The sequence below is a fragment of the Drosophila virilis genome, chromosome 5 (assembly GCF_030788295.1).
Source record: "Drosophila virilis strain 15010-1051.87 chromosome 5, Dvir_AGI_RSII-ME, whole genome shotgun sequence".
Taxonomy (NCBI): Eukaryota; Metazoa; Arthropoda; class Insecta; order Diptera; family Drosophilidae; genus Drosophila; species Drosophila virilis.
Genome location: NC_091547.1, coordinates 16301727 through 16324784, shown reverse-complemented (window position 1 = coordinate 16324784; position 23058 = coordinate 16301727). Strand labels below are relative to the sequence as shown.

The following is a 23058-nucleotide window of genomic DNA, read 5'->3' as shown; positions in this document are numbered from 1 at the left end:
CTAACTTTTACAAATGCTCTGTTGCCACATTGAAAGCCACAAATTGCTGGCCATAAATTTTTAGAGGCAACAAAAAAAAATATGTTAGCCATATATACATGTATTGAAACACAAATTTAGCGACTCCACATGGGACTGTTCACAGCTCGTTTGGTCGTAGCTGGAGCCGAACAGACAGGGGTATATTATGTATACGCCATGGCGAGCCCGTGTGTCGGCATTTATTTTAATTTGCCGTAAAAGGTGCGTCCGTCTGGCCAAAAATAGGCAAAAACGGCCTTGCCCAAAATTATAAAAGCTGCGGGATGAACCAGCCGATGGGGTTGCGGAAAGTCGTTATGTGGCTAAATGCTGCATATTTACACGAAAGAAATGCATAAACAATGAAAATACTAAGCCCGGCCAAATTGGACACTAGAGTCGCATTAAAGCGCCGGACAAATACCAGAAATGCGTGCCAGAATGTTATTTGATATTTTTGTCTGTGACACTCGTGCTCAAATTGAGAAAAACTGGCGCCACGCACAAATTATGCATATCTTTATCTACACATAAACGTCAGCTGTGGGCGCAGTCCGCAGTTGGGGTGTGGTCGACGACTGTGTCCATTGCTGCCGCCTTGCAAATGGCTTTCGAAAGCGCGCAAAGCATTTGCCAAGCGCACAATTTGCGACGCGTTAACAAACGGAAATGATAAATTGACATTTCTTGGGTATGTTCGGTAAGATTTCCATTGCTCCATTGCCGTTTACCATTTCCTGTCTTATTTACGCTTCAGTCATTGCTTGCTTCTCGGTTTCTTTCCGCATTTCCGTATTGACTGTGCAATGTAATTGGAAAGGATCCAGACTGTTTAGCAAATAAGCATAACAAAAGAGGCCATTAGCGAGGAATTATAAATAATAAGGATCCTTAAGTATGTATTTAGAAAGGGTTCTTATTATTACAGCTTGAAAAAACGCTTTAACTTCTTGAGGCAAAAATGAATATGAATACTTTTTATAGAAAAGGCAGCTGCTGGCAGATAAATAGTTACACTTCTGCGATTGTCGCTTGTCGAACTTGATTTATTGAAGACAGTCAAAAACTAAAAACAAATAAGGGACTACATTTTATGTCCTGCATGCATGTACTAGAATGTTATATCCGGCTTTGCCCGGCTGGAATGGTACCCATCCAATTTAAGTGCTCAATTTTCCAACTCAAATTTGAGCCATCTTTTCTTAAGCCCACTTTTCAACTAAGAGGAATAAAATATTGTCAAGCTTTGAACCACCCAATAATTGGTTTTCCAAGGAGTAGTAGTACGACTCCTCATTTAAGAAAATAAAGCTTTAAGTCAAGCTTGAGTTGCTTGCGTGGCTTGGACAGATGAGAAACCTTTATACGATTTGTTTTCGCATATTCTGGATCCCACCTACCGCCCATCCGAACGAGGGGCGTAGTCGTGTAACTTACGAGGCGAGTAGCGAAGTACGAAAGCGAATACAAACTACGAAACTTGGCTAAGAACTTGCTACACACTTTAAAATAGATGACTTTATACGAGCAAAAGAAGGCTAAGAGCTTGTTGGTATCATCACAGAGGACCCGGAACGGTTAGTTTCACAGTATATGGTACAATTTGAATGATAGGAAGTTTTTCCAATATTTTCTTTAGATTCAAATGCAATATTTCTCTTATGATTTTCCTTATCCTCTTTGTATAGGGTCGAAATAGAGAAGAAAAATGCCACATCAATAAAAATGTCTGCCAAATGCCAACTGCTGGTTATGAATTTATTATGTAGCTGATATGATATGCCCAGTATTATTTATGATGTCAATCAGCTGGGTCGAAGTATTTTTCTTGTATTGGCTGACGGGTTCGTCTGGCATTTTAGCATTTGTCACTTGCGCATGTATTTGCTAACATCCGTAATGTCCTTGCACGTCGATATCGGGCATATCCTTATTTTGAAAATCTGACATGCGCTCGCCAAACTGTGTGAGTAATTGCCAGAGATAATTTATTATCGTCATACCGGAGTGTTTGATGGTGTTTAATGGCTTATGAATTTTGGTATATCGCAATCAGAAATTGTTGTTAAAGCATTTGCATCCGCTGCAAAATGCTGGCAATAAAATTTTTATATTTTGCATATATATATATTTTTGTGTTATCTACTTTCTTGTCGACTCATTGGGCTGAAACCAAGTTTTTCGGCTGACTCACACAGATTTGTTTTACGTCACAAAAGTTGGGAAAATAAAGTGGCCCAGGCATTAATCATCAACGAGATCCAGTTTAGCAGACTAAAAAGCTAAAATCCCTTTAATTGACTCTCTGGACTATTCATAATAAATTTAAATAAAAATGTTGGTGGTGACTTTTCCTTTTTTTAGCTTTCGAGGCAACTTCTAAAAATAAAGTATTATTAATAGGGCAAGAAGTGCTTTTCTTTCTAATAAAGATAAATGTATAATTTATTTCAACAAACTTTTTTTGGCTACGCAAGAAAGCACGCAGCAGGCCAAGGGAAAGTCTACTTGAATGTGTGTGCGTGTATGTGTGTGTGTGTGTGTGACGAGTTGTCTGTTACGCAGAGCATATTTTCGAGCTATGTGTGCGTGTCACAGATATGCCTTAATCAAGCACACATAACACAAAAGGTAATTGCACAAAGCCAATGCCACATCTCCCAAACAAAACAGCTCCCCTCTCTGAAATGTGCCGCTGCCATAAGACAGGCAAACAATAAAGTGGCATTCATTGTTATACACAGAGATGATAATGGATACCATAAGCAGAAAATTTAATTAAAAATTGTGTACTTAACATTCTAACACCAACATCCTTATAAAGCCAACATCCGCAGCGATGGCAGGCAATCAATAAATTGTTTGGTGCGGAGCAGCATATTACGTATACGTCATGTTTGAACAGCATTGGCAGCTGAGCTGTTGCTTCCGCTTCATAAAAATAAAACGGACAATAAAAAACAACATCAAAAAAGATGAGGAAAAAAAAAACAGAAATAATATGAAAACAACATAAAGTGCCGCAGAAAAAGTCGAAACACAACATTTTCTCGTTGGCAACTTTTCTTGACAAACAAAAGCGGAAATTGATTGTATTACAACAAGGAGAGTAACACCAGCAACAAAAACAGCAACAAAAGGCAATATTAGTTGGCAGCATAAAGCACTAACACACATACACACACACACACAAATAAGTGTGCATGTATAGGTATGTTTCGTTGTACTCGCGACGCGAGGACAATAAACTTGGCGCCGCTTTTTCTTCCCGTTCAAATTTTTTGCCTTTGTTTTGTTTTGCTCGCTTGTTGTTGTTGCTGCTCTTGAAAGCCTTTGCATAACATTCTTTATGCAATTAACTTGATTATGTTTTTGTTGGCGCTGAAATTCGGCAATAATTGCGCGCCCAGGACGTAACTTTTTCAGGCTGATTAAAAGTTTAGCCAGCCAGGCGGCAACTCGCTGCCAAAAGCCTCACAAACAAGTTGAGGCAGGCAAAGCGACGTCTGACAGACGTCTAACTTTGCCAGACTTTGCTTTTCTATGCGCATGTGTGTTGGTGTGTGTGTATGAATCTGTGTGTGTACATGTGCCTTGTCATTACCAGCTATTCTATACGCCTTGGAATGAATTGAGCTACCACAACTGACAAGTTTTTGATGCTCTTAGACTGGCGCTGCATGCCAATGAGCCTTGGCTATTGAAATTTAACAAGCTCAGCTGTGAGTGTTGTCATATAAATTACTAATTAGCCTGAATACGTTCATTGTTATCATTATTATAGTATAGGAAATAGTTACAAACTAACATTTTAACTATTGCCATGGAATTGGAAATATCCTTGTTCGATAGCCTCAATGGCCGAGGACTGTACGCCTTAATACGATTTACGCATTTTATTCATCAAGAGCTTCAGTCTGCTATTTTAGCAAAACTGCTTCACTTTTCCAATTTTAAATATAAGCTGCGCTCGAAAGTTACGTAGTAAATACAAAGTTGGGCTATTTTTGTGTAAGCTGCATTTAGATACAATGCATGATGTCTATGGAGACGCAATAAAAGCTTGTTATCTTACTTTAAGTCCTTCGTCAACATATCCTTGCATTCAGGTGGCAGGCAAATGCAGCCACTTCAGTCAAACTTGAGCAATGACTCCACCAACTACCAACTGCACTTCAACAACGGCCATAACTGCGAGTATTGTATAACTTTTCGAGGGCCAGCCCTCAACATCGACTTCAAGAGTTCGGTAGTTTCATTTTATTATGTCGATCCTATTATTATTATTATTACTATTTTTTTTTTGCGCACTCAAAAAGTTTTTCGTTGCGTATGTAAATTTACCCAAGTTCTTTGCCATACTTCATAGCAAATACCCTGTACTCTTGAATAGGGCATATTGAACTTGTGCAAATTAATGTAACAGACAACCGGAAATAAGCACTTAAATGAACAGAAATTCTTCATCAGCAGTATAAACCGATTCCAGCGATTCTCCATTTACCCATTTGTCAATTCTTTCGAAATTGTATGTGCTAATGCTGTTTAAACTAATTTGCAGGATATATTCAAGCTCATTTGTATTGATTAAATGTCTTAACTAGTCTCTCCTTTATTTCGTGAATAGCTTTTTTTATAGGTATTTATATGATTAAGAGCTGGTCTGCCGCGAAAACTTGCGGAAATTATTTCAGTATGTGGAAATTTTATGGGCTTAGCTTCTGTGATAGGGTGGGGCATGAGTGGATCGCACTTTACACGTGTGTGCGGAAACCATCAGCGCATGCCATAAACTTGCGTGGTTCTAATCAATGCTAATAAGCAGCTGCGTGTTTACAGGAAATTGTGTCGCATATGTGCGAATATAACGCATACGCACTGTATAACATGTTAAGTGAGTGAAAGTATATCTGTGGTTTGTGTGTGAGTGTCTGTGTGTGTGTTTGTGTACAATTTTGTCTTGACTTTCACCTTGTTCAAATCATTTTACTCATAAATATCATAACCTCTTTAATATTGTACTCGTTACGCTTGTTACATGGCTCATGCACTTCACCAAAATCAATCAATTGCTTATCAAAAAAACTTAAAAACAATTTTGTTTTAATGGCTCTTTTCTCTGTATTTGTCTTTTGGTTTTTTATATAAACAATCGACACGAACAATTCAATTAAAATTGTTAAACCAAATCCGAAAATAACGATAATACTGCAGATGAAGAACCGGAGGTGGAGATACTAATACCACATCACCATCATCATCATGGCAGCAAGAAATTCCATCGAAATCCGTTGAAAAATTTGGATCTCGATTTTAAATTCGATGTTAATTCGTTTTAGCCAGCACTAAATGTAACAACAACAACAATAACATCAACTGGTGTGTGTGTGTGTTTAATAGCCGGGCAATTTGTTGTTGTTCTTGTTTTCTAAACAAAAACAACAAACAAAGCCTAGCAACCTATATATATATATATATACATATGTACTATATATGGCCTAGAGAGCACGTATTATATTTTTATATTGTGCTGTTGATGCTCTACATAAATACTAATTAGGTGCATAAGTGTTGTAAAATGTTGAACTGTGTTGTTAATCTGTTTTAAAATTAAGTAGTCTTAAAGTTGATACACAAAATTTGCACGTTTCTTTTATGTATCTAGCATTTGGTTATTTTGCAAATACTTTTCAATAAAATATTTGTTTCTCAATATTTAATTGGCATGTTTTCCTAACGGAATTTTTGAACTAACTTCAAATAAGAACCAATATTAACATTATAAAACTTGCAGCTGGCAACACTATGAGAAAGCTCTGCGGAGCTTTATAGCTTTTAAGCTCTTTGTCACTTTCTCTCTCTTTTTCTCTTCGTACTGTCTTAACCACAGTTGTTGTACGCTCTTCGATTTTCCCTTTTAAATATATATGTATATCATAACTGTTGTTGTTTCTGTGTTTAAATGTGTGTATTTCGGTTCGGAATAGTTATCGTTTAGTTTTAGTCGCTTTTCAGTTGTTATACTAATTTATATTTTATATCTTTATTTCCAGGTAAATATTGGCACTGTAAGAAAATTGTAAATTTCTGCTCATTTAAAACAACAGGTATTTAAAGCTTAAAATGTACCTTCGTTTGTCCTTATCAAAGAATACTGGTAACATTTGGTAAAAACCCAATATTTCAAAAGCTCTCAACTAAGCTTTTGAGTTATTTTGAGTACACAACTTGAGCCACAGTACGAAGGGTTAGGAATCGAGAGATTTCACTTCCACATAGGTTTACACTCAATTTGCCTGCCGTATTAGACCTACTTTTTGGCGTGGCCCACACACACGGCCTGCGATGTGTTTCAATTCCACAACGTTTCAAGTCAACGGCAGTTAACAGTGGCCAAAACATCACTCCATTCGGGCACCCGAATGTTGGGCAGAGCGAACAGAGACGCTTTTTAACCAAACCTAGGGAACAAACGAGGCCAGTTTCACAAATCAAGCGAGGTGTTCGGTTCGATAGGTTCAGTTCAGCAGCTAAAAAGCGAAAGTGCGCGCGACTCAAGTATATTTTGAAATTCAAAAAGTGTAGCACACCTTTGTGCTGAAACCAATTAAACCAAGGCAGCCCATTGGACGAGGTACGAGCTATGTTTAAGTTTTTAGTTTTTAGAAATTGTTTTAACACCTGTTTAGTTTTAGTTTTTTACACTTTTTCTATTAAAGTGTAACAAGCTGCAGGTATGTGGCCAACACTTAAAAAATCCAAAACTTCCATTAAAATATACACAGTAACTTATATGAGATGTATGCATATTTTTTATTTGTATTAAATTGTAGGCCCAGTTTTGATCTGTAAGCTATATTTCTGGGTAGCTCTGACGCACAAGAGTTTGTGTTGCCCATGAATAAATAAATATTGTGTGTGTGTGTGTGTGTGGTCCCGCATATCTTTCGCCCCGTTTCCCTGTCTCTCTTTTCAACATAAAAATAACATAAAATCTGACTCGGGTTTTCAAATAATTTTTCTTTGCCGACTTTCAATTGGTACTTGGCTGTGGTGGTTTGTACGGGCTGTGACTTTAGTTTGGTTTCCGCTTGACTCTTTATCACCGCAATTTGCATCTAATCAGCTTCGTACGGTGCTTTCGACCGTTAACAGGCTCGCATATTTGACTTTATTCGCTTGTAAATCGTGTATCGATATGCGATGGCAATTACAAGTTCTATTTTTTGTTACTTTATCCGGGCCATATTTGTCTGCTTGGCTGACCTATTTCCATGCAGCACATTTTGAGTCAGTCAACTCCTATGTTGGCCTCTCAATGAATGAGTGTTGACATTTTGTTATGGATATTTAGCGCACAACGTGCCTGTGGAGCAAGTGATGGAGCGCGTAGTTTAATTAAGTGGCGTTGAAATGGTCGTCAGGCTAAATGGGCAGGCTGTATAAACAGAAAAGGATTTGTTTTAGCCAAAAGGGTCAAAAGCGTTATAGAAATTTTCATCTCATTGTGTCCCCTAATTATATACTTAAAATAAATTCAGGTTGGGCTGAAGCATTAAAATTTCACATTGCGTTGACAAATAATGAAATTAGTCAAAATTATAAAAAATTCTGTTAGACAGTAATAATTATTTATATTAATGATAATAGAAAAATTATTATCCATGAAGAATATAATAGAAAATAATATTAATAATAAATAAAGAAGAGATGACAGCAACAATTTTTGTTTTAAGCTAAGATTCACTTTATTTTGCAAGTTAAAACAAAGAAAGTTTTCGTGTTACCATACATTCAACGTATTTGGTTATTCAGATCCTTGCTGCAAGAAGAATTTCTAAATTATAAAGAATATTGTATTTCATATTTTGTAAGCGCAGCATCTCATTTGGTTTTCATTAAAATAAAATTTCGTTAACATGTTTAAGGGCCTACACAAAACGGTGAATAATTATGGGCAAGAAATTAATACTAATTGTCTACAGCTTTATGTCCTACATTGTTTTAAGACTTTTTGTTGCCTAAAATATGCTTTATAAAATTTGCATACTTTGTTTGCACAGTTATCTGCTTGAGCTGCGCTTAAGATGGCTCAAATATTTTCCAGCTACCGCACAGCCCAAAATGTTTCCATCAGTCGCTAAAACTCATCAACAATTTGCCACGATACCTGCAAATTTTCCTCACCTTTCGCAAAAAAAACAAAATGCCAAAAACGACAAAGCAAAAATTAAATATTCAATTTCAGCCGCTGGCTGCCAGGCCAACAAAAATGTTTGCTGCAAACTGTTTGTTAAAGTTTTGGTTGCCCCCAACAAAGTGCAAACAAATAAGCAACATGCCATGGGCTGAGTAGCGGGAGGATCGCGGGTGGAGACCGAACGGAACTGGGAACTCTGAAAATGACACATGACCTACAACGTTTTGTTAGTTCTTTTTCCGCTCGCTTTTTATTCTTTCGTTGAAATATTTTTATGACTTGCTTTACGTGCGCTCGGCCCAAAGTAAACATGCCAGCATTCGGAATGCAGCGGAAGGGGGGCAGCTATAAGAGGGAATAACATTTCCTTTGCCGGGCACATCAATCATTGCCAACTACAATTTAGCGCATAATTTGCGGAAAAAAAGCAATATGAAAAACTTTTATGAGTAATACACAATATTTTAAATCATATTTAAAACCGAAAAATAAAACCATGAATAAATGCAATAAATGATGGATGCGATGTCAACGCATTTAATTTACAAATATTTGTGTCTGTACATTTCATAGGAATGTACAGGGAATGCCATCCAACAGGGATTCGCAGCCAGATGCCAATCGAAATTGTTTGAAAGCGCGTAAAAACAAAAAATAGTTATAGTTGCAAGAGCCCGACTTGCGGATGCCCTGAACCCTGCGCAAAGCTGACGCTACAAACATTCTGACTTTCTGCAGTTCGCTCTAATTGAAATACATTCCTAAACAACTTCGGTATTTATAGTTGGCTCTTTATTACAATACTTTAACCCACAGACAAAATTTGGTAACTCTAGCTCTTATAGACGATGAGAAAAATACACTAACTGAAATGCGATACATATCGATTTGGTAGGTATAAAAACCATATCGACTTATCGAAACGCTTCAAATAAACTTCAGACCCTCAAACAATAGGAGAAACTGCCTTCCAAATTTCTCTAACTCTAGTAGTCTCACAGATCATGTTATACACATTTTTAATGTACATGCAGGGTATAAACTAAGCTGTAACCTGTCCTGTGAAGAGGAGACGCACTTAATGATCCGCACGTGGCGTGGAATCCCTCCCACTTGCTGCTGCTGACCCACGTCTGTGCTTTGGGGGCGTTGCATTTGCGGTTGGCCAAAAATGTTTATAGTCCTCACTCTAAATTGCCTTTGTTATTGCGTGCGGCTCCCCCCGCCCAAGCTGCTGCTTTTTGGGGGCGTGTGCATGGCTGCTGCAGCAAGTTTTAGTTTTTAATGTGCTCGCTAAGTGAGTACTTAAAATGCCATAAGACGTAGTCTTGGGTATGTGCTAATGTACTCGAGTGCCATGCACAGAAATTGACTTGGTCGAGATAAATTTTAAGAAATGCGGATGTGCCAATTGGATAGATAGTGCAAATTCGATTTAATTTTTAGCCAAATTAAACATCAGAAAATAAGTATATAAGTTCTATGCTCTAAGCTCTGTGTCTGGAATACAAAAGCCGAAAAGAGGAGAGGTTCATGCCAGAATTGATGTTTGCAAAATTCACAAATATGTTGTCAACTTGAAACAAAGTACATATTTGATTTTTTTTCAGTTTAATAGAAATGTTGCCAATTGGCATTTTGCTTTTAATTTAGCCTAGAGTGACACAGCAATCGTATTGAGATAATCCAGTAAAGTGGCCTTTGACACTTATACAGTTGCCAAATGTCGCTGACTTATCTTGCCACACGAATGTTCAGTATATACACATATCTTGTATGTATATGTGCTGATGATATTTGCAAAAAGTCGCTGTCAACTTTCTGTTGCCCTGCAGCTGTACAGGACTTTAATTTGTTAAAAATCCCCAACGCTTGAAGGGCATAACGTTGGCAACGTCAAAGCCAAAGCTAAAGCCAGAGCCAGAGCGAAGGAATTTTAAATGTTTGTACATACAGATACAACCACCACCACACACACAGCCCACTCAGAAACACATGGAGTTATCAATTGTACAAAGGAAATCATTCAGGCACACAAAAAGCAAAAACACACCGTCATTGTCCTGACGCTGTCCTGACTGTATGTCATATTGTGTGTGTCGCTGTGTGCGTGTGTGAGTGTTTGTTTCTCTGTATGTATACAAATGTCAAGCGTGGGAGAAGCCTTTAAATTGGCCCACACACACACACATTCGGTCGTCGCACACAGAGACAGATAACAAGTTTGTTACGTGTCTGCCCCATTCAATGACTCGCACTAAAGCATTGCTTCTGACTCCAACTCTGACTTTTGCTGCGTATTCAATTCGACATAATTCAATTTGCAACATATAATTCCCACAAAAAGCGCACATTCATCAATAACATACATAGCATACTTTTGGGCATATCATGCTTGTGGTTTGTCTGTCGCACAAATACATGCAAACAAATCTCTTTTAAAATCAATAAACAACGAAAAAAGAACACAAAAACAAACCCAACAAGCCTGTCAAATCGTGTTGGAAGTTGTCAAACGCTAATGCCACACAGATGTCGCCATGGCGCATCTTGTGTTATACCATTTTTTACATACATTCCCTCAAAAACTCACACCCTTGCCCGCACAGGTCATTACACAGTCATAATTAATGCGAGTGTAAATAGTTACTGTGCACTCTGTGCTACCCTTGCCCTGTGTCCATTCGTTTAGTCAATCAACGCGCAAATTGCCACAGCTCAGCTCCTGGCAGCAGGTCCTATTATGCACCCACAGCCACGACCTGGCTCCTGCCCCTGCACAACAGCAATACGCACGTTGCGTATACGCCACGTATGCCAACAAGTTGGGCCCAACGCAAGAGTTGTGTCGAGCAAAAAGCGCCTCTGGCCGTTTGCATAGGTGTGTTTGACTTTGCATATCTAATGGTTAGCTGCCAGTCCCTGGCACACACACACATGCACCTATACACATACACATATGCAAATGTGCAAGTGCAGAGCTGCGGCTTTCGAGTGTCGTCCCACGTCTACTCTGCCCGTACTTGGCCTTGTCATGGCTCGCGGTTCCACATCAAAGTGCCCAACCAAGTTGGCTGCTTGCTGAGGCGCAAGCTAAGCAAACTTTATGAAAGGTTGCCAAAGTGTCTGGTGTGCATTATAGTCTCTTAAAGTCCTTATGAAACGAGTTGGAGGTCATTGTAGTTAAGTAACTCGTTAGTTGAGCAGTACATATATATTCATTTCTCGAAGGTAAATTCACTTTCCCAAGCACTTACGTCTTTTCATCGCTAGACGCTTTACAATTTAGTGTTCATTTAACAACTGTAAGAAAATGTTTAAAATAATTTGTTACTGGATTCCTCGGTAAGCTTATTGTAATCACTCGAATAGGAATTACCTCAACAAAATTGAGCTTCCAATAATAAAAGTCCTATATATTTTTAAATTCGAATAACCTCATTTTTATACAATTTCGTTATGTTCTTTATATTCAACTGCTCATTTACGTTAAAGTTCAACCACACAGTTTGTTTTTATAAGATCACAATCTGGTTGTTTACTTAATTGTGTACAGCTATTAATAAAACAACAAATGTTATGGGTTGAGTGTCCTGCTGTCCAGCTGTCCAGCTGTTCAGCTGGCTGTGCCGCTTGCTGGCCTCAAAGTGCTCGACAATTTAATGCCAAACGCTCTTGAAGCAGGACGCAATGCGGCAACGGCGGTCATCTATCTATGCTGCGACAGCGTATTCAATAATATATTGAAACAAATAAATTACACGAATGCTTGAGAGCACGAATACAGAGGTTGGTGTGGACTTGTTTTCAGCCAGGCACATAAATATGACCCGAATTGGACGGGAATCGTGTAAATCTACAAATTACCTTAACATTTAATAAACAATGGACTGGGTCACAACACGGAACACGAAAACCTTTAACGAGCCCTAATCGAGGTCCCAAGATTTATACGCGCTCCGTCGACAAAGGCGCGTAACGCATCACGCAGGTGCTCCGGCCACTGCCCGGGACCTGGACTACGGGGAGGGGACAACTCCTTTTGGACACATCATAATTCATGCCGTGCTAAGCCAGAACAATGGAGGCCTAAATGTAATTTCCTTAGCTGGCCCATTGTCTGGCGTTGCCGCTGACTCACTGTCAATAAAATCAAATTTATTTCAGTTACGGATTTTCGGTCATTACTCGAGCGTCTAAATGGATTCCTTGCGGACAGGCAAATGGCTTGGAGAGCCGTGAGCTTTGATATTGAGGCGCAACGACAACGCAGCTTTAATTCAGTCAGCCAGGAAATTGAAACCGAAAATGCAAAATTTATCGACGCGTAAATTTTTTGTTTTGGTTTTGGGATTTATCTTGATGCGGCATTATGTATCTTAATTTTTAACTTTAGATAGGCGCTCAACTGTGAGAGCAGTTAACAGAACTGAGGTAATCTAGCGAATTAAGCTCGACTTAATTGGGTTCGAGCTCAACAACTTGCTTATCTTTTCACTCAATTGCATTTTTTAAGCCTCAACGAACTCCATTGAAACCATATTTTTATGCTACTTACTTCCATTCAAATCCGCTTTGCTAACATCGTTGATTTTGCTGATATTTCATAATAATGTGCTTTCCTTGAAGTTCTGCCTGCAACGTAAACTACATCGAACACAACAATAAAACTGGGCACACAATGGCCCAACTTTAATACAATATATTGGAAAAGTTCAAAGTATGCAAAGTCGGAAACAGAGTCCATGCCAGCAGAAACCTTGTAATGAACATTGCATCAACAGTTTCTTGGACTTGGGCAACAACAGCACGAATAGCACATATGCTGAAGAGAGTGAGCGCCTTGGGAGTGTTCAATTATGCGATACCCTGTAATAAGTTGCTCTGTCGCTGTGAATGATTGTACATGTGCAGAGGACAAAGGCCGCTGGCAAATTGAAGCACGAACATTCTGATATGTAGTTTTTATTCTGATGTTCGATCGCGATTGACTCTGCATTCGTTTTATGCTAACATACAGATAAGAAATAGCAGAGACATGTTGTTTCTATATGTGTTAGCGAGACATGTAGCATTCGCGTATAAGTAACGCAGCAAAGAAGCAATAGTAAAACGAAACGAATTGCTGAACAAATGGCCTTGAATATGTGTTTGCATGCGTGTTTGCATGCATGTACACATGTACTTGCATTTATTCCACTGCAAAGACAGTTTACACAGAGCAAATTTTCGATGGCACTTACTTGAATAGTTATTTGAAACAACATGTTTTAACGTCATTTTCAAAAAGTCTTGATTATTATTTAATGCAAACATTTCCATATAATCATTTGATTTACATAAGTATAGGGTATAACTACGGTGTGACTCTCCAAAGTAGGTGGCAGCTGTAAAATGCCTTAAAGAAGCTCTCGAGGCATTGAATTGAATGTTATTTGATACAGTTAGTTTACTTGCAAGGCGACTGCTTGTCTAGTCCATCAACTCGTCCATCAAGCCAGCAGTCAGGCATTCAGGCAGTCAGTCAGTCAGTCAGTCAGGCGTTCCCTCGAGCATGTATTTCCTTCCTTCTGCGCTGCAGCGCAGAATTTCCGTTTCAATGCACCCTGATTGAAAGTCTTACGTACTTATGTGGCCCTTGTCGGCGTGTGTCACACTGAAGGACCCTAGCCCCACACCGCACATCCCCTACGCCCTACCCCCACCCACCCACGTGCCTTCTCGACCATGTCGCTTGCAATTTTAATGTGCACTGACGTAGATGCAAGCGTTGATAATGCCGAACGGCCCCATTTCGATAAGGCGCCAATTCAAATAAACTGAATAAAACGAAGGCAAAAATAATTGGCGCACGCCGAATAAGAAATACTCTTTTGATCAAACCGAAATTTACAAAGTGGAAAGTTTGAGTATAATTAAAGAGAGTGTCTATGTTCGGTTAATTTTAAAAAGCTTTGTATCAATGGAATTTAATTAAGTTGGCAAACGTAAAGACAATGTTGCATTGTCTGATTCAGCTTCGAGAGAGCATAAGCTGTGTCATTTTCAAACCCCATCGTATCCGTATCCACACTCCCATCAGTCAAAGTCGCCATTGTTGCATGTCCTGACAATGCAGCCTGCCGTCCACGGCCTCTTCACTGAGACAATGCGACAATGCGACAAAGCGCTCTCTTTTGGCCTTTGTTAACTGCACCCTCGACAACTTTATTCTGTTATCCTGTTCTGTTGTCCTGCTGGCCGTTAAGCGTCTAAATAGAGCTTTCAAGGCGTTCTTATTTCCTAATCGCACTAACCAACCGAAATCTTAGGGCTGCAGTTTTCATGTGGGGAGCAAATTGCTTTTACTTTAATTGGATTCGAATTGTCGTTCCTATTTGTCAGGGTCACGCACCTACATAAATACACCTGGTTGGGGGGTTGCTATGGTGCTGGGCCTTGGGCTTCTCATGCTGCCCCTGGATGAAATATGCGCCAACTATTTTCCAGTTCTGTGGCTACGTTCTAGGAAATTTTTCTTGATTTTTCCTTTTCCCATTTATTTGCTTTACGGCATGTTTGCGTTCATAACTGCAAATCCGTTTTTATTCTTCGCCCTTAAAATTTGCAGGCTCCTTGGGGCAGGCGATAGAACCAAGTGTAGAGCGAATTCCTTGCACATATTTGGCGTTTTTGTTATGCCCTCAATCAAAATAAGCATATGGCTTCAGCTCTAACAAATTCTCGTTGCAGCTGTAATAAAAAACGAAACATTTAAAATCATACATTTCGTCGTTAGTAAAGAATGTCTAAGCTATATATATTCTTAAAATTAACTGTAAACGACAAAATTTAAGATTGATTTCCATTGATGATAAAAAACAACTTGTGTTACTTTATCGACAATGAAACTTGATATTTTGTAGGTAAGTGACTTTTTACCTGACGTATTTAACCTAAAATAATATGTTCTTATATATAAACGGAGGTAGCAAGTTATTGCAATCGCTGAGCATTATGTCAGAAAATATGATATAATTATACAGAAAATACAGGATATCTTCAAGTACATATATGTATATATAGCATTCTTACATTTTTGTTGATATATACGCCTTTATCTTGCCAGTCCAACTCAATGACTGAGGCCACAAATTTGCCGCATGCTGCTATCCATAAACTTGAACGCTGAGCCCGGGAACCTCGGCACAGTGTAAGCTAGTTTGTTTATTATTTTGTGTGTCAGTTTGACTTCTGTAACTAAAAACTCTTATGGCAAGAAACGGCAAGAAGAGCTCAACAACTCATAAAAATACAAACAGGAACTACGAAGTTCTGGGCTGCTGGGGAGGATCACACACAGGACTGCCAGGATGGTTATGGTTATGGGCGCACTTAGACACTGATTTATGGCACGGATTGGGAAAGAGGATTTCGGAATCAGACAAAACAGTTTAATTGGACAGAATTTGGTGGAATTTTGTGGAATTTGTTGACAAAATACACGCAAGATAGAAAAGTCCTATAGTTTGTGAAGCTATTAAATTAATTGAAAAAATTGCTTGGAAGTACAAAATATAAAGATATCTCAAGGAAATACACTTACGCTTTAATACGACTGCTCTCACAAATAGGCTATAGCTTTAAAGCAAGCATCAACATTTATTCATTTCGCAGAAAATGAAACTTACAAATGTAATATTGTGATTAAGTAATAAAGTTAAGCAATATGGATAATTAGGAGTGGAGATACACCCATTTATGAGAAATATTGCTAAACGAACACTCAAAAGGTTAGCTTAAAACAGCTCCAGCACAGCTTAAATTTGATTTATTTCATTTTGGGCTTGCATAATCTGGAATTTTTTTATGACAGAGCCTTCGCTCATAAACTTTAAGACCATCAAGACTCGCAAATGCTTCAAACTGCTGTGCATACCAATTTGTTGTTTTTTGTTTGTTTGTTTTTGCATTTAAATTTGAAACACAGCTGCAAGCTGCAATTTCTCATTATACGGCAAGCAAACCTGAACGCAAATGGCCCACGGGGCGCTGCTCAAAAAATGTAACAGTGTAAACAGATGCTGAGAAAAACAGCAGGAGACCAGGAATAGCTCAGGGGCTTTAATTGATTTTAATATTTAATTGCGCAAACATGGAATGCAAATAAAATGGAGCCTGCAATTTTACACATTAAATCAACTTGGTAACATTTTCAATGCAACTCAAAACTCTAGAGCATACACTAGTCGCACGGCAGGCAATCAGAAAGTGCAATTAGCTGTGACTTAAAAGGCTTATGAATAATACATTTTATCTTATGCTTCAAACATTTGCTAGCAAATAATCCCAAAGTACACAAAACGCAAAACTCCCTTAGGCATATTCTTAAATGTAATAAAGCTTAGGTCGTTGGATTATCTGCGCAAAAAGTTGCCCATTGAAACCAAAATGGCGGAGGTCTTTACTTAGTAGCTTCAACTAAATAAAGTGGAGTGCAACGAAGCCGAAATCCTCATTTAACTAAAACCTGCAACAAATAAAATGTTATCCAGAACAAGCCCACATCCCAAACCGCAGTTTGCCACTTTTAGCACTATGCTGCCAATTAATACATATGGCACTTAGAAATGCCCCCAACGTGATATAGTAGAATATGAAGTTAAGTTGAAAATTGAATTGGAAAATTGTGTGCTCCGCGTATTTACAAATATTTGCACAAAATATAGCTGGCGATGAGAAAGAGTTGGCAAACATTTTGAGTGACACACAAATTTGTTAGTTGCCTCTGCGCTCTGGAGCTCAACTGGCCAACTCGCAGAGTGTTGACATTGACTAAGAGCAACAGCAACGCCCACACTAGTGTACATATACACATACATTATAAACACCAAATACACACAAAAATACAAATAAGTGTGAGATTAGTTTGCACTGTGCACAGCTCGCAATCAAAAAGCTGCAAATTTTAGTGCCCGCCACTTTATGTTGCCCACTTTGTGGCGTTCCGCGGAAATTAGTTGACGGCGCCGTCAAGCGTTTCCGCATTTGCGCATTTTTTAGTCGTCAAAATATAATGTCCTGCCCCTACCCCTGCACCTGCCCCTGTACGCCACTTCAATACCCGTTGGTGATGATAATGCGCTGCCGCTTGACGCCCGTCTAGTGAGTCGTTTGGTTTTATTGTTATACCCTGCGCCTTATATCAAAAGAGGGTATGTTGGCTTGTCTCAGCAACCAGCAAGGAACTGAGCTCTCTATTTTGTTATATCCTGTACTTATATTTATTTGCAACAACAAGCAGATAGAAGCATCTCCGACCCATTTAAGCATTCTTAGTGGTCATCAATAGCCGAGAAGGTCTATCCAGTTCATCTTCATATAGAGTAAATATTCTTTCGGGGTTATATCTCGAAGCTCATAAGAGCTAGAAACAAAATTTTATATAAAGGTTGTCATATTGAAAGAACAGATCAGGAATATTTTGGTTTTTGGCCATCTTCGCCGTGCGAAGTTTGTGTCATTTGGAAAGAAGAATAAATGGGCGTTACGGCATCTCGTTCTTGAGTACAGGGCATCTTCTAATCGACCACTCCCGACTGGAGCTCTCTTAGCTGTTTCTGTTTTACTTGTCTTGGGCTATTGATGAGCTGTTGTTCTTTCATTTCCATTGTTGTGGCATACCCCAACAAACGAGACTTGAGACCAGTTCCACACTTTACTACATGCCTATGTTTGTGTACATTTGAATGTTTGCTTTGTGCCACAAAACAATCCCCCCAACCCGCCCGCTGTTGAGGAATAGCTGGCACTCTGATACGACTCTTTTGGGCATAGAAGACAGCGCCGAGTTAATTTAATTCTGTGTTCTTGCTTAATTGAGTGGCTGGTCAAGCCATATATAAGAGTAAATAAAATTGAAATGTAGCAGAAAATGGAAGATTGCGAATTAGTTGGACTGAAGATCAATCCACGGTGCAAATATACTTAAGTGGCCTCTTGTTGGGCATTTGGCTTAGTGCACCATTTTCTAGATAGAACTGGATTATCTTATTTGGCAACCATTTCAATTAGCATGCCAAACAAAAAATTAACTTGCCTTAGTTTTGTATGCAGCTTATTTAGTTGCACTTTGGAACAAAACTTAAACTTAATTAGGGCTTCATTTTACTAAGGCTAGTTTAGGCCAGCTTAGAGCCCGGGTCGGGAATGTACACATGCCCATTAGCCCATAGCGGTTCATGTGGCTGTGTTCTAGTTTATTTTATTAAAGAGCGAAGTCCTCGTTTGGGAACAACTTTCTGGATATTGCTGCTGGATGTTTTCAATACTGTTCGTAAACCTCCTCCGGCTTGTTAAGCCGCTCGTTAACCGAAACTGAAACTTTTGGCTAATTACTTTCCATTACTCTCACTTAGCTGTTTTTCTTATTCAACTTTGATTTAATGACCGCCGCTTAGAAGTCATGAAGTCTTGCAACCCATTTTGAAATGTCATTTGGCTTAATTGAGACTGACATTTAATTACGTATACGTATATTTCAAATTATACAATTTCACACACACCATCACATTCCACTGACAAGCGTGTATGAATAAACAAAATGACCAAATGAAACAATGCAATGGCATCCTGTGCGCGTGGCGCAAGCTTAGTTATAAATTACCACAATAAATATAAACTCAGTCATCGGGCAACAATAATGCCAACTACAAGAGCAACAACAGTAAAAACTAAAACAAAGTACTTACGCACAAGCGCCTTTCCTGAAATGGCCTCAAAACAAAAGGCAACCGGAAACAGTTGTACGGCGTGCAATGAAAATGAAAAGCGAAAAAGCAACGAGCAAGAAGAAGAAGTGAAAAATATTCAATGCAAGCGTGACGTGTCGTAAGTTTCATACAATGAGAAAATTAAATTTTCGCATGTCAGCGTTGAATTAATTTTATATTTTCGCTCATTGCGTAATGGAAAAAGCTTCAAAAGCGCAAACTGAAACAAACATCAACAGGTGCAACTTCTATAAACTCTTTTCAGCCGATACTTTTCGTCATTTCCTAATGAATCATTGGTATTCCCAATGGAATATAGCAACGAAAAATGCTGGACAAGCTGGATGGGATTACCTGTGGGAACTAAAAGCTATATTCAAGTCACTCAAATCAATATTGCCAAGTTTCTTTAATTATAGTATAAAAGCGATTTTACTTTGGACCCACATTTCATTTTGATTTTATATCAACGTATAAAAAATAATTATATATGTTGGGGCGAATGTAAAAACCTAAGAAAGTATATTCACAAAAAAAGTAAATTGTCTAATTTCCTTGCTTTAATTTAATATTTAATGCAATGATTAATTCACTTGCCTTTGTAGGCTCACAAAAGGGCCTGCATGGGAATATATCAAGTGAGGAATATTCTTGAACAAATTGCTGTTCGAGCTTAGAGATTTTGTATAATCAAGCAGTATGCAGCATTTTAAAACTTGGTGATATTGGGCTGAACATGATATCTGGAACGCAAGGCTTGGTTCCCATTAATATGCCGCCCAAAGGCTACAATTGCAATTTTCTCGCGCAATTCCGTAAACATTGCGAAATATGAGAGCCGGCCAGCAAATTGCATTTTGGCATGCTTGTCGCGCATTTCCCTCACTTGATCTTTGGCCTTTTGCTGCCGCATGCTACAGAACCGACTTAAGGCACTTTGTTTTTATGCGGCCCTACTGGTGTCAACGTCGTAATAGGTTTCAATTTCAATTGTCCTTAACACGCCAGCAACAAAAGGACAACAGCACAAGCACAAAGGAAGAGTCGGTAGCAAATAGCACTTGCTCCAGCAACAACAGCAGCAGCAGCAGCAGCAGCCATAACCATAACCACTTCCCTCCTTGCATTTGAGCATTTTCTTTATTAATAACAACAGCAACAGGGTTTTTATTTGACGGTGTCTTTTGTGCCCTCCAATCAAACCGCTATGCCAAGGTGTGCTTAGGTGAACACTTTAAACACTTCTTTGTTATACATTTTCAGTATCATAGTAAAACAATTAATTTTCATTTAAATAAATGCCTTGGATAAGTTTGCATCGCACTTATTCGATTTTGAATCAAGCCACCAACAAGTTGTTTATGGGCCAATTCGTTTGTTTCAGTAGAACATAAAAGTCAATTGCTGGTGGCCATTAAATTATATACATTTAAAAATTACTCAACTTTGCCGTGCTGGCTGCACAGTCTCTAAAAATCATGCACTCAAATATGCGCTATTGCCTGTTATGTTTCATTTCCTTTTCCCCAATAGTCTAACAGCACTTTTAGCCTCATAGTTTGGCAGTGCTCGCCCGCGTGTTGTTAAAAAAGAAGAAACAAAATGAAAATAAATTTTAGAAATATTAGATTTGGGCAACTTTTGTGCTGCGCTAGCGCCCGTTGCTTGTGGGCATTTTTAATTCTGTTTCAAACTTTGTCTGTGCGAGGTTTGAGCAAAACATTTTAATAATAAATAAGTGCGAGCTGCAAACGGAGCAGGGTTTGTTTTTTCGAGTTCATAAATAGACCGGAAATGTTGTAATGGACGGTCAAGGAAGTGGAAAAAGTTACTTTCGGGTCTGTGGTCAAAAGCTTTGCAAATGGCCAACTTTTTAAAGTAAGTAGCGACTTACTTTAATATTATAGAGTTTATTGAGGAAACCACCAAGGAATAGAAACTGTGTGGAATAAATATCAAGCATGTTCTGGCTGTCCCAAACAATTAAAGTCTGCAAATTAACATTTTCTGACAAATAAAACAAATCGCACAAATTAAAAGTTTTCACAAGCTTTCTTCACTTCACTGGACAATCTGTCAAGCAAATTTCAAGAGCCTGGCAACACAACACGTAATCAAATTGTCAACAAATGGATTTATTTTGGCCGACACGTGACCAACGTGACCCTGGCCCAATAGGCTCGCAGCTACTTGTACGCAAAGGCATCTTCATAATTTCCCAAGCCATGCGCACTGCATATCAAATAGTTTCGCCTTTGTTTGCTTTTCGAAACTTCTATGTCTGACTGACGGACTGGCGGACTGGCTGACTGGCTGGCAGGCCTGGTGGCATACGGAGCGTATGCGCGTTTAAATGCCAACAGGCAACTAGTTTTGCAGAGCTGTCGAAAGTTTACACAGCCTGTCAATCAGCGCATCGATCGAGTGTTGACTGTCGAATTAAGCGCTCAACTTGCTGCCTAATTGAAATTGATTGTGTGCACAATTTGCATGTTTTTATACCCTGTACGAAGAACAATTGGAGCAGAAAGCGTATTATCCAGCAAATCTGCGGCAAGTGTGTATAAGATAAAGAGCCATTAGTATATGGATATATACAAGTGTATATGAGCTTGTAGATCTCAGTCCATTTATAAACTAATATATATTTTTTATACCCTGAACCCATTAAAAATGGGTATAAGGGTATATTGTATTTGTGCAAAATCCAAATGTATGTAACAGGCAGATGGAAGCATCTCCGACCCCATAAAGTTTATATATTCTTGATCAGCATCAATAGCCGAGTCTATCTAGCTATGTCCATGTCTTTTTCGATGAAACTCTTTTGTGGAGATATGACATTCCAAAACGACATAGCTCCACTGGGAGATATGACCTTCCAAAACATCACGATTTTTTTCAAAACCGAGGTCGGTGCGAAAATCGAAACTTTTTCGATCAAACTTTTTCGCGAAGATATGACATTCCAAAAACGACATAACTCCAGTGGGAGATATGACCATCCAAACCATCACGATTTTCTTCAAAATCGAGGTCGGTGCGAAAATCGAAACTTTTTCGATGAAACTTTTTCGCGGAGATATGACGTTCCAAAACGACATAACTCCGCTGGGAGATATGACCTTCCAAGCCATCACGATTTTCTTCAAAGTCGGGGTCGGTGCGAAAATCGAAACTTTTTCGATGAAACTTTTTCGCGGAGATATGACGTTCCAAAACGACATAACTCCACGGGGAGATATGACCTTCCATCCACCATCATGATTTTTTTAAAAATCGACGTAGGTACGAAAATCAAACCTTTTGGATGAAACTTTTTCGCGGAGATATGACGTTCCAAAACGACATAACTCCAGTGGGAGATATGACCTTCCATCCACCATCACGATTTTCTTCAAAATCGAGGTCGGTGCGAAAATCGAAACTTTTTCGATGAAACTTTTTCGCGGAGATATGACGTTCCAAAACGACATAGCTCCAGTGGGAGATATGACCTTCCAAACCATCACGATTTTCTTCAAAATCGAGGTAGGTGCGAAAATCTAAACTTTTTGGATGAAACTTTTTCGCGGAGATATGACGTTCTAAAACGACATAACTCCAGTGGGAGATATGACCTTCCAAACCATCACGATTTTCTTCAAAATCGAGGTCGGTGCGAAAATCGAAACTTTTTCGATGAAACTTTTTCGCGGAGATATGACGTTCCAAAACGACATAACTCCGCTGGGAGATATGACCTTCCAAGCCATTATGAAACTTTTTCGCGGAGATATGACGTTCTAAAACGACATAACTCCAGTGGGAGATATGACCTTCCAAACCATCACGATTTTCTTCAAAATCGAGGTAGGTGCGAAAATCTAAACTTTTTCGATGAAACTTTTTCGCGGAGAAATGACGTTCCAAAACGACATAACTCCGCTGGGAGATATGACCTTCCAAGCCATCACGATTTTTTTCAAAATCGAGGTCGGTGCGAAAATCGAAACTTTTTCGATGAAACTTTTTCGCGGAGATATGACGTTCTAAAACGACATAACTCCGCTGGGAGATATGACCTTCCAAGCCATCACGATTTTC

The 23058-nt window shown here is 38.8% G+C and overlaps 1 protein-coding gene across 4 annotated transcripts in view; it reads left to right on the top strand.

Moving 5' to 3' along the window:
• igl (igloo) overlaps positions 1 to 23058 on the top strand; it is a 50979-nt gene that overhangs the window by 7276 nt on the left and 20645 nt on the right. The window contains exons 3-4 of one of the 4 annotated variants that reach the window (XM_070209774.1): positions 5236 to 5400; positions 6075 to 6653. The exons of 1 other annotated variant lie outside the window; for it this stretch is intronic. In XM_070209774.1, the coding sequence (XP_070065875.1) occupies positions 5236 to 5360 (125 nt within the window). In that variant the 3' untranslated portion in view covers positions 5361 to 5400; positions 6075 to 6653. Of the gene's footprint in view, positions 1 to 5235; positions 5401 to 6074; positions 6656 to 23058 lie in introns of those variants that run through there. 2 more of the 4 variants (XM_015174333.3, XM_015174334.3) reach the window with 2 other exon arrangements.